Source organism: Leucoraja erinacea, chromosome 9 (assembly GCF_028641065.1).
Source record: "Leucoraja erinacea ecotype New England chromosome 9, Leri_hhj_1, whole genome shotgun sequence".
Classification (NCBI taxonomy): Eukaryota; Metazoa; Chordata; class Chondrichthyes; order Rajiformes; family Rajidae; genus Leucoraja; species Leucoraja erinaceus.
Window position 1 is genome coordinate 41,283,192 of NC_073385.1, and position 15,986 is coordinate 41,299,177.

Genomic DNA, 15,986 nt, shown 5'->3' on the forward strand with positions numbered 1-15,986 from the left:
AGGTTCGATTTTATCATTAAAAAATAAATTGGATAGGTATATGGACGGGAAAGGAATGGAGGGTTATGGTCTGAGTGCACGTAGATGGGACTAGGTGAGAGTAAGTGTTCGGCACGGACTAGAAGGGCCGAGATGGCCTGTTTCCGTGCTGTAATTTTTATATGGCTATATGGTTATAAATGATGTTTGTCATTTTAAAACATCATTGGCACTTCAATAAAAAATGTTTTAAATCAAATTTTATGTCTGCACCAAATTTATTGATGATACATATGTAAAGTTGGCAGATGCATTAACTATAAGGTAACTTAGCAATGCAAAATTAATACTTCAAAATGGTAATACCTTGAAGTAATCACAGCATAAATCAGTAGCTGTTTCAGAATACAAATTTCTGTTAATCATATTTACAACAAAAATATTCACACAAATCTTGGAACGTATTTAGGATATTCAGTATACGAACAAATTAGCTTTCTATTTGCTAAGCTCCGACGATATTTAGCTGTTAACTGCTTTGAAGATAATTTCTCAGGCATTTTTATTGATTGGATATTAATCGTTGCATGAATGCTTTTAAAATAATATGTGATGGTAATTAATACAAGTTGATCAATGATGTGAAATACAATATAATCATTTAAGAATTATTGTGAAAAGCAGGTGGTACAGTAGATTAGGCACTCGGCTTTTATTACAGAGATATAGACTCTATACCTCTGGATGAAAATCTTCACAAAATTGCTTCCAAATTGATTCTTATTGCCAATGTCTCTCAGAGAGATCCAATCTGGATTAAGATGGGAAATAAGACAACATTTGGTGTGATGTTTGTTTCTGAATGATTCAAAGGAACTTTTCTCACAGTTGCAAATGTTTGATATATGTTGCCTTTTGTTATGAAATATATATAAAAGACATTTTAATTCTGATCATTATCACCATTCTTCATGTATTATATGGCTTATATAATTATCCAGGTCAATGCTTTAGATTTCTGTTACTTTTCTTTAGAAAGATAATTCAAGCATATTGTTTAATATGAACATTTGATTGTGAATTTGATGTTTATCTGATTAAATCTTTCTGGTATCATAGTTTTAAAAATATTGCATTTGGAAGCTGCATGCATAAATTTTCACGAGAAGGTATTTTATTTACAAACAGATATTCATTGGCTATGAAGATGACTATTCTAAAAGGATCAAATTACATGAAGTCCGAAAAATAAACATACAGACATGTGGTGCTAAAATAAGTTCTGGAAGCAGGAAGCCTTTTTACATTTAAGCCAAAACAGTTTGGAACAACCTGTACACAAATGTGTAAAATAATATACAATTTACTGAAGTGATTCAGATGTTATATCAAATTCTATTATAGTGTGAACATGTGATTTTCTTTTTTAGCATCGAATGCTGTGTGAAATATATTTATTGTTCTGTGGAACATATATTTTACATAGACTAATCAAGTTAATATTTGGATAAATGCAGAAAATAGCAGATGAATACAATGTACACTGTATAAGCTTCATATCACAATTGAAATACATATCCTACAATGCATTTTTAACCTGTGTTGTTTTAGATTCGGATACAGAAGTGGCAATTGAAGCAGCTTGAGATGTTTCAGTTAAGGGAAAAACTACTTTTGTTCACTCTGATTTTTTTCTTTATTTCTTTGGAAAACAGTAGATGATTCTTCAGCAGCAGCTGTTTCTGGAACTGCGGCTTCTTGTACTTTAGTATTCTCAGTTAAGACATGTACAGTTTCTTCAGTTTTGGTATACTTGCTGGAGAAGAGATGGTCTTCAACAGATTCAGTGCATTCTGATCTAGTAAAATGGAAATCAGTTGGGAATGAAGAAAGTTCTTTTGTTGCGCTCACTAATCCAGAAAGCTCACTGACGGCATGTTCTTGATTCCTATATTCCTTTGTAATACTTGTGCAATGTTCCTCAGGATTTATTATCGTCAAATTTTCAGGTAATATCGTGTATATCGGTAAGTCAGGGCCTTGAAAAATTCTTTGACTGTCTATATTTTGATGTTCCTTGAACGATGTTGTTACTTCGCTTTCAATCAAAGAAGTTTGAAAAATTCCAGTTGAAGTTTCATTTGTTTGATCTTGGCCTTGATGAGAACCTTCAGGCAATGGCATTTTTCTTGCTTTGGATGACGTTACATTTAGAGTGGAATCATCTGATTCTAACAAAGCAAGCTCAGTTCTAGCAGTTGATGTTACCACATGGCTGGAATTTTTCGCATCCATTTCTGCTGATATGACATCAATGTTTTTGCACTTAGCTACCATTTGACCAAAATCATTAACTGCAGCTATATTTGCAGCATCTTCACAAACTGCTGCTTTATTTGTAGACAGATGAAGTAAATTGTCATGACCCTGACTTGTCACTTCAGTAGTTTCGGAACAAAGTTTATCTGGTTCTGCGCTAACCACTGTAATTTCACTTGAAGCTTGTTTCTGTCCATCTGTGTTATGCTCTTTTCTCCATGGTGATGAAAAGCTAAATTTTGGAAATTTAAACCAACTTGTCTTTTCTTTTGATATGGAGCTGTCTTTTGTTGTTAATCGAGCATCTGTTGGGGACATTTCAGGAACAATTTTATCCAAATCTTCAACTGTCTTTTCCTTAACTGAAGGATCTGAAATATTAGAAGAATAAGATTAAGAAAAAGGAATGTTAGAGAATTCAAATATAATGTTACCAGATCCAATCTCATCTCTAAGCCTCTTTGCCTTTGTCGTAATATTAAGAACAGCGCAGCTGGGAATGTTCCTGGAAAGCGATACCAAACCCCCCAGCAGGTCCTGGCTCACTTGCCACGGATGGTGGACCGGCCCAGTAGGCCCAGCTGGCCTAACGCAGACACCGAAGTCGGCCCGGGGCCTCCGGCATTATGACCCATGATGCGAGAATGAGGAGGGATCCATGAGCAACTGTCGAGAGTGGAAGATTGTCGGAGTGCAGGGGGAGCGTTGCACTGCGAGGAGGGTCGTTGGGAAGCGTGGACACCCGTCGGAGAACGAAGTGGGCCGTCAGAGAGAAGGATTGTCGGTGAGCAAGGGGAGGCCGTCGGAGAGAGCCGACGGCCGTCGCATAGCGAGGAAGGTCGCTCAGTGAGGAGGGCCGTCAGAGAGTTAGAAGGGTCATCGGAGAGCGAGAAGGGCCATCGGAGAGCGCGAGGCTGAGAGAGAGGATTGCCTTTGAACAATGAGGAAAGCATCGCAGGGTGAGGAGGGGTGTCGGAGGGAGAGGGGGGCTGTCAGAGAGCGGAGGGCTGTCGGGGAGTATGGAAGCTCATTGGAGCGTGAGGGGGGGGGGCGTCGGGAGAGCATGGAGGGCTGTCAGAGAGCGAGGGCCAGAGAGAATGAAGGAGGGGGGTCCTGGCAGGGTGCGTGGTGAACAGAGGGGAGATCCGGCAGGGGTGGCGGCAAGAATGAGGGGAACTGCAGGGGGGAGGAGGGCCGCTGCCACGTATGGTGGCAGGCAGTAGATAGGAATGTTTATTGAACTTTGTAACTTGGCGATACCTGTGTACTGTGTACTGCCTCGTGGAAGTTTGCTACATGATTTTACCTGGTTATATGCAAAACAAAGCATTCATTTGTACTCAGATGCATATGACAGTAAAGTATCATTGAATTGAATCATTCATTTCTACCTGATGTGAATATGAAGTCGTTTAAGGAGAAAGATAAGATTTTGAGGGGGACCTGAAGGGTAGATTTTCAACATAGAGTTGTTGGTAACTGGAATGAGCTGGCAGAAGAGTTAGTGGAGATAGGAACAGTGACAACAGTTAAGAGGCATCTGGATAGTTATTTGAATGAACAAACAATGAGGGATATGGAATTAATACAGGCAAATGGGATTAGTATAGACAGGTATGGTGGGTGGCAGAGACATGGTAGGCTGAAAGCCCTATTTCTATGGAGTACAACTGTGACTTTCAGAATGATTGTTCAATAATAGTGAACAAGAGTGCATCTACCTTAATCAAATGGTTTAATTTCAATTGTGCTTACTTAGACTTTTATTTTAGGTGCATTCATATTTAATAAGGTGAATTTGGATTCTATTCTTCCCCTTAGTTACAAAGGCTATAAAAACCTAAATATGGTTCTTCCATTTAGTTCATCAGTACAAGAATCCTTACTGTCATTATAAATGTCAAGAAAAGATGGAGAATATTGAAATATCATTGAATTTTGCTTGTATGTTGGCAATACATATCAAGTTTGTGAGTATAATGAGATACAAGTACAATGAAAAATCTTGCAGCAGCATCACAAGCTCATAGACGCATGGAAAAACAAATTATACATAAATAACACATGGAATTCTAAAAGAAAGAAGACCGTGCAAATACACATTAGTGCAAAAACATAGTTAGAAAAAAAAAATCCAAAGCAGTGCAAGAGGTGGGTTACAGTGTTCCAATGTCGAGATAGGGTTAGGGTTGTGTAGGTTGGCTCAAGAGCCTGCCAGATTAGGTTTACTATTGTCACGTGTACCGAGATACAGTGAAAAGCTTTGTTTGCATACTATCCTATCACATGAGATAACACTGTACATAAATTCATTCAACTCAAACTCGTGCAATCTTATCTTCAGGAGCAAAACCATGAATTTTCCACATTTAGAGTGAGGATGGAAGGATGGCAGAGAATATAAAAACCACACTGGAGCCTTAGAACTTGTTGCCTGAAAGAAGGTGAAGGTAGAAAATCCTTAATAAATGTAAAATATGCCAGGAAGAATATTTGACTAGTTAGAATCTAGAAGACGAGGGAATGAGGAAGTGGGATTAATCATACTCTTGTTTTGAACAACTGGGGAACAATGTGTCACAATTAGCACTAATACAATGCTGTTTCTTTCTCTTAGAAATATTAATTTGGTCTAGAGTCTACCATTTACTAATTAGTAAGCAAAAAAAGTGCATTATGAACTCTCCATTCACCTAATGATTCCCTTTTCCTGATGTTGAATTCACATTCAGATCATCTTGCGATATAAGTTACCCATTTTTTAATTAATAGTAGTTAGGGGTGACCTGTACAAAAGGGATGGGTTACACCTTAACTGGAGGGGGACCGACATTCTGGCAGGCAGGTTTGCTAGGGCTACACGTATAGGTTTAAACTAAATAGTGGGGGGGAGGGATAGACAAATTGGGAGTATAAAGATGGAGTTGAAAGGGGAAGTGACTACAGGAAAAATTACAAAAGATTCTTGAATTAATGGGAAGCAAAGTTCGAGAAGGGACAATAGAGTACGGTCAGGGCCAATTGCGAGCGGTGCAAGGGGGGACGTGAATACGGAGGTCAAAGTGCTGTATATGAATGCACGAAGTATAAGGAATAAAGTGAATGAGCTTGAGGCTCAGTTAGAAACTGGCAAGTGAGATGTTATGAGAATTACAGAGACATGACTGCAAGAGGGCCAGGGCTGGGAACTGAATATTCAAGGGTATACGTCCTATTGAAAAGACAGACAGGTGGGCAGAGGGGGTGGGGTGCCCTGTTGGTGAGGAATGAAATTCAGTCCCTTGCAAAGGGTGACATTGAAACAGGAGATGGGGATAGTATGGATAGAACTAAGGAATTGTAAGGGTAAAAAAATCCCTAATGGGACTAATCTACAGGCCCCCAAACAGTAGCCCGGACATAGGGCGCAAGTTGAATCAGGAGTTAAAATTGGCATGTAGCAAAAGTAATGCTGTGGTTGTTATGGGAGATTTCAACATGCAAGTAGACTGGGAAAATCAGGTTGGTACTGGGCCCCAAGAAAGGGACTTTGTAGACTGCCTTCGTGATGGATTCTTAGAACAGCTTATATTGGAGCCTACCAGGGAGAAGGCAATTCTGGATTTAGTGTTATGTAATGAAGGATCTCGAGGTTAATGAGCCATTAGGAGGGAGTGATCATAACATGGTCAGGTTTAATCTACAATTGGAGAGGCAGACGGGTAGATCGGAGGTGTCAGTGTTGCAGTTGAATAAAGGGGACTATGGGACCATGAGGGAGGAGCTGGCCAAAGTTGACTGAAAAGATACACTAGCAGGGATGACAGTGGAACAAAAATGGCAGGTATTTCTAGGAATAATACAGAAGGTGCAGGATCAGTTCATTCCTAGGAGGAGGAAAGATTCCAAGGGGAGAAAGGGACGACCATGGCTGACGTCAGGACAGTATAAAAATTAAAGCGAAGTACAACGTAGCAAAGATGAGCGGGAAGCAAGAGGATTGGGTAATGTTTAAAGAACAACAGAAGATAACTAAAAAAACAATACGGGGAGAAAAGATGAGGTACGAAGGTAAGCTAGCCAAGAATATAACGCTGGATAGTAAAAGCTTCTTTAGGTATGTGAAGAGGAAAAAATTAGTTAAGACCAAAGTTGGACCCTTGAAGACAGGTGAATTTATTATGGGGAACAAGGAAATGGCAGATGAGTTAACAGGTACTTTGGATCTGTCTTCACTAAAGAGGACACAAACAATCTTCCTGATATAGTAGTGGCCAGAGGATCTGGGGTGACGGAGGAACTGAAGGAGATCCACATTAGGCAGGAAATGGTGTTGGATAGACTGATGGGACTGAAGGCTGATAAATCCCCAGGGCCTGATGGTCTGCATCCCAGGGTACTTAAAGAAGTGGTTCTAGAAATCGTGGATGCATTGGTGATAAATTTCCAATATTCTCTCGACTCAGTATCAGTTCCTGTGGATTGGAGGGTAGCTAATGTTATCCCACTTTTTAAGAAAGGCGGGAGAGAGAAAACAGGGAGTTATAGACCAGTTAGCCTGACATCGGTGGTGGAGAAGATGCTGGAGTCAATTATAAAAGATGAGAGAGCCGAACATTTGGATAGCAGTAACAGGATCGGTCCGAGTCAGCATGGATTTACGAAGGGGAAATCATGCTTGATTAATCTTCTGGAGTTTTTTGAAGATGTAACTATGAAAATGGACAAGGGAGAGTCAGTGGATGTAGTGTACCTGGACTTTCAGAAAGCATTTGATAAGGTCCCACATAGGAGATTAGTGGGAAAAATTAGGGCACTTGGTATTGGGGGTAGAGTGCTGACATGGATAGAAAATTGGTTGCAGACAGGAGACAAAGAGTAGGGATTAACAGGTCATTTTAAGAATGGCAGGCAGTGACTAGTGGAGTACCGCAAGGCTCGGTGCTGGGACCGCAGCTATTTAGAATGTACATCAATGATTTGGATGAAGGGATTCAAAGTAACATTAGCAAATTTGCAGATTACACAAAGCTGGGTGGCAGTGTGAACTGTGAGGAGGATGCAATGAGAATGCAGGGTGACTTGGACAGGTTGGGGGAGTGGGCAGATACATGGCAGATGAAGTTTAATGCGGATAAATGTGAGGTTATCCACTTTGGTAACAAAAACAGGAAGGCAGATTACTATCTAAATGTAATCAAGTTGGGAAAAGGGGAAGTACAGCGGGATCTGGGGGTCCATGTACATCAGTCTATAAAAGTAAGCATGCAGGTACAGCAGGCAGTGAAGAAAGTGAATAGCATGGTTGCCTTTATAACAAAAGGAATCGAATATAGGTCCTTCTACAGTTGTACAGGGCCCTGGTGAGACCACACCTGGAGTATTATGTGCAGTTTTGGTCCCCTAATTTGAGGAAGGACATTCTTGACATTGAGGGAGTGCAGAGTAGGATTACAAGGTTAATTCCCGGGATGGCGGTACTGTCATATGCTGAGAAAATGGAGCAGCTGGGGTTGTACACTCTGGAGTTTAGAAGGATGAGAGGGTGTCTCATTAAAACATATAAGATCGTTAAGGGTTTGGACATGCTAGAGGCAGAAAACATGTTCCCGATGTTGGGGGATTCCAGAACCAGGGGCCACAGTTTAAGAATAATGAGTAAGCCATTTAAAACTGAGACGAGGAAACACTTTTTCTCACAGAGAATGGTGAGTCTGTGGAATTCTCTGCCTCAAAGGGCGGTGGAGGCGGGTTCTCTGGATGCTTTCAAGAGAGAGCTAGATAGGGCTCTTAAAAGTAGCGGAGTCAGGGGATATGGGGAGAAGGCAGGAGCGGGGCACTGATCGGAGATGATCAGTCATGATCGCATTGAATGGCGGTGCTAGCTCGAAGGGCCGAATGGCCTACTTCTGCACCTATTGTCTATTGTCTAACACAATTTGAAAAACAAACTTATCAAATGATATGCAGTTCTGTCATAAAATACCATCGGCAACATGAGAAGAATTAGTTGGTCTAGGGATAATAATTACAAAACAGTAGAACAAGCAGTCAATTCTCTATCAATCACTTGGGCAAGATCCAGAGAAAATGTTCACTTGCCAGAGGTGTTAGCTCTAGTATTTCACAATGAACCACTACTATCAAAGATTTAAGAATTTTCTTGAATTATGGGAGCGTGGAAGTCCGTCCGAGAATGAAGAGGGCCGTCGGTGAGCGAGGAGGGTCGTCAGAGAGTGAGGGGGAGATCGGAGAGCGTGGAGGGCCATCGGAGAGAGAGGGGGCTGTTGCACAGCGAGGAAGGTCGTCCCGCAACGCAGAGTATCATTGGAGAGCCAGGAAGGCCGCCGGAGAGCGAGGAGGACCATCGGAGAGCGAGGAGGGCCATCGGAGAGACAGGGGGGCCGTTACACAGTGAGGTAGGCCGCTGGAGACCCATCGGAAAGCATTGAGGGCCGTCGGAGAGCAAGGGTCAGTGAGAACAAAGCGGGGTCAAGGCGGGGGGCATCGTGAACAGAGGGGTTACCCAACAAGAGAACAAATGCACTATTTCTATGCTGTACATAAGTTACTTTCAGAATGATTGTTCAATAACACGTCCACATTGTCCCTATGGACAGGAGCGCATCTACCATAATCATATGGTTTAGTTTCAATTGTGTATACTAAGACTTTTATGTTAGGTGCATTCATATTTAATCAGGTGAATTTAAGAATTTTGTTGATGCTTCACGAACTCAGGCAGAAAATGACACAATATCAATGTCAGTACCTGGCTCTTTGGCCACAACTTTGGCAGCATCAGCATCGTGTGAGGATGAAACCTCTTTCTTTGATGTTGTAATGCCAAAGTCCACATCTGGAAATGTAAATTTAGGAAAAGAAACATTGAATGTTGACACTTTCACCGCTGGCAGTTTCAGATCATGATCGCCATCTGAATCAGTATCGATACTCAATTTTGTTGCATCTTCCACAGTTGTTTCTGAGACTTCGAACTTTGGCCTTTCCAGATTGGCATAAACACCCTCCACAGAAATGCCTCCTGCATCGACATCAGCCTTGAACTTGCCTGGTTTTATATCAGCTTCTGGTAATTTCACATCTACGTCGGCTTTTGGGAGTAAAAGGTCAACATTAGGTATGCTAATATAGAAACATAGAAAATAGGTGCAGGAGTAGGCCATTCCGCCCTTCGAGCCTGCACCGCCATTCAATATGATCATGGCTGATCATCCAACTCGGTATCCCATACCTGCCTTCTCTCCATACCCCCTGATCCCTTTAGCCACAAGGGCCACATCTAACTCCCTCTTAAATATAGCCAATGAACTGGCCTCAACTAATAATAATAATAATAATAATAATAATAATAATAATAATAATAATAATAAATACTTTAATGATCCCCTCAGAGAAATTCAGATGTCCAGAAGCCCCCAACCAACAAACCCACTGATTCAAAACGAACGCAGACAGAAAATACATAGAAAACACTGTGGACACTACCTGAGAGCAATAAATACTTAAAAAGACCAATAATTAACAATTAAAAATTAAAAATTGCAAAAATGCATCCCCCTACAGCCTAGCAGTCCGAATTATAAAATCTAATGGCTGCAGGGGTGAAGGATCTCCTGAACCGCTCCGTTCTACAGCGCAGGGAGAGGAGCCGGTTGTTGTTCCGAGTGCTCTTTTGACTCTCCAGAATTACATGGAGGGGATGCCCGGGGATTTTCAGGATGACCTGCACCTTGGGCCTCATACGCCTCTCAAGCACATCCATCCCAGAGTCTACACTCCCCTCCAGCACTGAGCCAGCTTGTTTAACCAGTTTGACCAGCTTCTTGTTGTTTTTTTCACTAATGCTGTTGCCCCAGCAGACAACAGCGTAGAAAATAACACTTGCAACCAGTGTTGTAAAACATGTGCAGCATATCATTACACACATTGAAGGATTTGAGCCCGGAGGAAAAAGAGTCTGCTCTGGCCTTTTTTGTAGAGTGAGTCTACCTTCTGTGGCAGAGAATTCCACAGATCCACCACTCTCTGTGTAAAAATGATTTTCTCATCTCTGTCCTAAAAGACTTCACCTCTTATTCTTAAACTGTGACCCCTTGTTCTGGACTTCCCCAACATCAGGAATAATCTTCCTTCATCTAGCCTGTCCAACCCCTTAAGAATTTTGTAAGTTTCTATAAGATCCCCCCTCAATCTTCTAAATTCTAGCGAGTATAAGCCGAGTCTATCCAGTCTTTCTTCATATGAAAGTCCTGCCATCCCAGTAATCAGTCTGGTGAACCTTTCTGTACTCCCTCTATGGCAAGAATGTATTTCCTCAGATTAGGAGACCAAAACTGTATGCAATACTCCAGGTGTGGTCTCACCAAGACCATGTACAACTGCAGTAGAACCTCCCTGCTCCTATACTCAAATCCTTTTGCTATGAATGCCAACATACCATTCACTTTCTTCACTGCCTGCTGCACCTGCATGCCTACTTTCAATGACTGGTGTACCATGACACCCAGGTCTTGTTGCATCTCCCCCTTTCCTAATCGGCCACCATTCAGATAATAGTCTACTTTCCTGTTTTTGCCATCAAAGTGGATAACCTCACATTTATCCACATTATACTGCATCTGCCATGCATTTACCCACTCACCCAACCTATCCAAGCCACCTTGCAGCCTCCTAGCATCCTCCTCACAACTAACACTGCCCCCCAGCTTCATGTCATCTGCAAACTTGGAGATGTTGCATTCAATTCCCTCATCCAGATCATTAATATATATTGTAAATAGCTGAGGTCTTAGCACTGAGCCTTGCGGTACCCCACTAGTCACTGCCTACCATTCTGAAAAGGATCCGTTTACTCCTACTCTTTGCTTCCTGTCTGCCAGCCAGTTCTCTATACACATCAATACTGAACCCCCCAATACTGTGTGCTTTAAGTTTGCATACTAATCTCTTATGTGGGACCTTGTTGAAAGCCTTCTGAAAGTCCAGATATAACACATCCACTGGTTCTCCCTTATCCATTCTACTAGTTACATCCTCGAAAAATTCTATAAGATTCGTCAGACATGATTTACCTTTCATAAATCCATGCTGACTTTGTCCAATGATTCACCACTTTCCAAATGTGCTGCTATCCCATCTTTAATAAATGATTCTAGCAGTTTCCCCACTACCGACGTTAGACTAACTGGTCTGTAATTCCCCGTTTTCGCTCTCCCTCCCTTTTTAAAAAGTGGTGTTACATTAGCTACCCTCCAATCCTCAGGAACTACTCCAGAATCTAAAGAGTTTTGAAAAATTATCACTAATGCATCCAATATTTCTGGGGCTACTTCCTTAAGTACTGTGAGATGCAACTTATCTGGCCCTGTGGATTTATTGGCCTTTAATCCATTCAATTTACCTAACACCACTTCCCTGCTAACCTGGATTTCACTCCGTTCCTCCATCTCATTTGACCCCCGGTCCCTTGCTTTTTCCGGCAGATTATTTATGTCTTCCTTAGTGAAGACAGAACCAAAGTAGTTATTCAATTGGTCTGCCATGTCCTTGTTCCCCATGATCAATTTGCCTGTTTCTGACTGCAAGGGACCTACATTTGTTTTAACTAATCTTTTCCTCTTCACATATCTATAAAAACTTTTGCAGTCAGTTCTCTGCCAGTTTTTTTTCATAATCTATTTTCCCTTTCCTAATCAAGCCCTTTGTCCTCCTCTGCTGGACTCTGAATTTCTCCCAGTCCCCTGGTAGGCTGCTTTTTCTGGCTAATCCGATGTCTCAATGGCAACACCAAATCCTGGAGCACCAAATCAGGGATTTTGCCCCTAACCTCTCCTTCAGGGTTTGTGAGCAAAATGTCCAGATCTGGCTCTTCCAGACCTACGCCCATCTCTGCACCTTTGAATTTTGGAAGAGAAATTTCAAATAATGGCATTTTTATGAATGGCATTTTAAACTTACTGTCATGAGCTTTAACCTTCGGGTCAGTTGAGTCAACATCTACATCTATTATTGGTGCATGGATGCCAGTAGGTGGAGCCTTGACGTTCATTGAGAGATCTGGTGCTGCAAAATCATGTTCAGTCTTCGACTGCTCTGCATGAACATCAAGCTCAACGACCACCTTTGGAAGTGCAAAATCTATTGATGGCTTTTCAATCTTGGGCATTTCAAGACATGCATCACGCCCATCCACATGAATGATTCTTGCACCAAAATCCGCTTCCAACCTGTCCCGTTTCAAATCAGCTTCTTGCAATTTCAAATCCATATCAGCTTTGGGGTGAGAAATGTCAACTTGGGGCAAACTGACATCAAGACCCATTTGAGAAGCTTGAGATCCATCTGGAGCAGAAATTCCAAAATCTGGCCTTTTAAATTTGGCAAGTTTTATTTTGCCTTCTTTGCCTTTGATATCACAATCTGGTGCACCCTCATCAGGCATTTTGTCCTTTACTTCCATGTCAGGCATTGTGAGTGAAATGTCCACATCTGTTTTTTTCAGTCCAAAATCCACATCTGGACCTTTCAATTTATGAAGAGAAACTCCAAATCTTGGTATTTTCATGAATGGTATTTTGAACTTACTGTCATGGCCTTTCATCTTAAGGTCAGCTGAGTCTAAATCTACATCTATTGTTGGTGGATGGAACCCAACAGCTGGAGCATTGACATCCATTGAGAGATCTTGTGCTGCAACATCAAGTTCAGGCTTCGACAGTCCTGTGTCAATCTCAAATTTTCCTTCCACGTTTGGCACTGCAATATCTAGAGATGGTTTTTCAAACTCAGTCATTTTCAGAATTGTCCCTTCAATATTAGGCAGTTTAATTTTCCCTCCCTTGCCTTTGATGTCCACATCCGGTGTGTCAATGGCAACTTCACACTCTGGAGCACCCACAATAGGCATTTTGTCCTTTACTTCCACGTCAGGATTGGTGAGTGAAATGTCCTCATCTGCTAGTTTCAGTTCTCCACCCACATGTGAAGCTTTGAATTTGGGAAGGGAAATTCCAAATGATGGCATTGTCATTGATGGCATTTTCATTGATGGCATTTTGAACTTTCTGTCGTGGTCTTTCACCTTCAGGTCAGTTGAGTCTAAATCTACATCTATTGTTGGTGCATGGATGTCAATAGCTGGAGCACTGACGTCCATTGAGAGATCGTGTGCTGCAACAGCAAGTTCAGGATTCAACACCCCTTTATCAACATCAAATTTACATTCCACCTTTGGCACTGTGGTATCCATTGATGGCTTTGTAATCTCTGGTATTTTAATACTGGCTTCAGGACCTTCCACATCAACGGTACCAGCAAGGAATTCAACTTCCAACTTGCCTGGTTTTATTTCTCCTTCTGGAAACTTCACTTCTGCATCAGCTTTTGGAAGAGAAATATCCAGTTTGGGCAGGTTGACATCAATGCTCATTTTTGGAGCCTTTACATCAGAACCAGAAATTCCAAATTTTGGCCCTTGAAATTTGGGAAGTTTCATTTTCCCTCCCTTGCCTTTCATGTCCACGTCCGATGTGTCAATGGCAACTTCACACTTGAGAGCACCCACATTAGGCATTTTGCCCTTTACTTCTACGTCAGGCTTGGTAAGTGAAATGTCCACGTCTGTTTTTTCTAGTCCAACATCCACATCTGGACCTTTGAATTTATGAAGAGAAGCTCCAAATCTTGGTATTTTCATGAATGGTATTTTGAACTTACTGTCATGACCTTTCATCTTAAGGTCAGCTGAGTCTAAATCTACATCTATTGGTGGTGGATGGAACCCAGCAGCTGCAGCATTGACATCCATTGAGAGATCTTGTGCTCCAACATCAAGTTCAGGCTTTGACAGACCTGCATCAAAATCAAATTTTCCTTTCACGTTTGGCACTGCATGATCTGTTGATGGCATTGTAATCTCTGGTATTTTAATACTTGCATCAGGACCTTTCACATCGAGGGTACCGGAAGAGCATTCAACTTCCAACTTGCCTGGTTTTATTTCTCCTTCTGGAAACTTCACTTCTGCATCAGCTTTTGGAAGAGAAATATCCAGCTTGGGCAGGTTGACATCAATGCTCATTTTTGGAGCCTTTACATCAGGACCAGAAATTCCAAATTTTGGCCCTTTAAATTTGGGAAGTTTCATTTTCCGTCCCTTGCCTTTCATGTCCTTGTCCGATGTGTCAATGGCAACTTCACACTCGAGAGCACCCACATTAGGCATTTTGCCCTTTACTTCAACGTCAGGCTTGGTGAGTGAAATGTCGCCATCTGGCATTTTCAGTTCTCCATCCACATGTGAAGCTTTGAATTTGGGAAGGGAAATTCCAAATGATGGCATTGTCATTGATGGCATTGTCATTGATGGCATTTTGAACTTACTGTCGTGGTCTTTCACCTTCAGATCAGTTGAGTCTAAATCTACATCAATTGTTGGTGCATGGATGTCAATAGCTGGAGCCTTGCTGTCCATTGAGAGATCTGGTGCTGCAACATCAAATTCGGGCTTCGACAGAGCTGCATTAATATCAAATTTTCCTTCCACGTTTGGCAATGCACGATCAATTGATGGCATTGAAATCTCTGGTATTTTAATACTTAATTCTGGGCCCTCAACATCAAATTTACCATCCACCTTTGGCACTGTGGTATCCATTGATGGCTTTGTGATCTCTGGTATTTTAATACTTGCTTCAGGACCTTCGGCTTTTGGAAGAGAAATATCAAGTTTGGGCAGGTTGACATCAATGCCCATTTTGGGAGCTTTTATATCAGGTCCAGAAATTCCAAATTTTGGCCCTTTAACTTTGGGAAGTTTCATTTTCCCTCCCTTGTCATCGATGTCAATGTCAACTTCATACTCTGGAGCATCCGCATCAGGAATTTTACCCTTTACTTCCACGTCAGGCATTGTGAGTGAAACGTCCACATCTGTTTTTTTCAGTCCTACATCAACATCTGGACCTTTGAATTTAGGAAGAGAAACTCCAAATCTTGGCATTTTCATTGATGGCATTTTCATTGATGGCATTTTGAACTTTCTGTCGTGGTCTTTCACCTTCAGGTCAGTTGAGTCTAAATCTACATCTATTGGTGGTGCATGGATGTCAATAGCTGGAGCATTGATGTCCATTGAGAGATCGTGTGCTGCAACTGCAAGTTCAGGATTCAACACCCCTTTATCAGCATCAAATTTACCTTCCACCTTTGGCACTGTGGTATCCATTGATGGCTTTGTAATCTCTGGTATTTTAATACTTGCTTCAGGACCTTCCACATCAACGATACCAGCAAGGAATTCAACTTCGAACTTGCCTGGTTTTATTTCTCCTTCTGGAAACTTCACTTCTGCATCAGCTTTTGGAAGAGAAATATCCAGCTTGGGCAGGTTGACATCAATGCTCATTTTTGGAGCCTTTATATCAGGACCAGAAATTCCAAATTTTGTCCCTTGAAATTTGGGAAGTTTCATTTTCCCTCCCTTGCCTTTCATGTCCACGTCCGATGTGTCAATGGCAACTTCACACTCGAGAGCACCCACATTAGGCATTTTGCCCTGTACTTCAACGTCAGGCTTGGTGAGTGAAATGTCCACGTCCGTTTTTTCTAGTCCAACATCCACATCTGGACCTTTGAATTTGGGAAGGGAAATACTGCTCATTGATGGCATTTTCATTGATGGCATT

General features: G+C 41.6%; 1 protein-coding gene across 1 annotated transcript in view; it reads right to left on the reverse strand.

Moving 5' to 3' along the window:
- Positions 1–224: 224 nt before the first annotated feature.
- Positions 225–15,986, reverse strand: part of LOC129700602 (neuroblast differentiation-associated protein AHNAK-like) — a 53,129-nt gene continuing 37,367 nt past the window's right edge. Inside the window, 3 exon segments of the mRNA XM_055641221.1 lie at positions 225–2,669; positions 9,050–9,391; positions 12,259–15,953. Of these exon segments, the coding sequence (XP_055497196.1) occupies positions 1,648–2,669; positions 9,050–9,391; positions 12,259–15,953 (5,059 nt within the window). The 3' untranslated portion in view covers positions 225–1,647.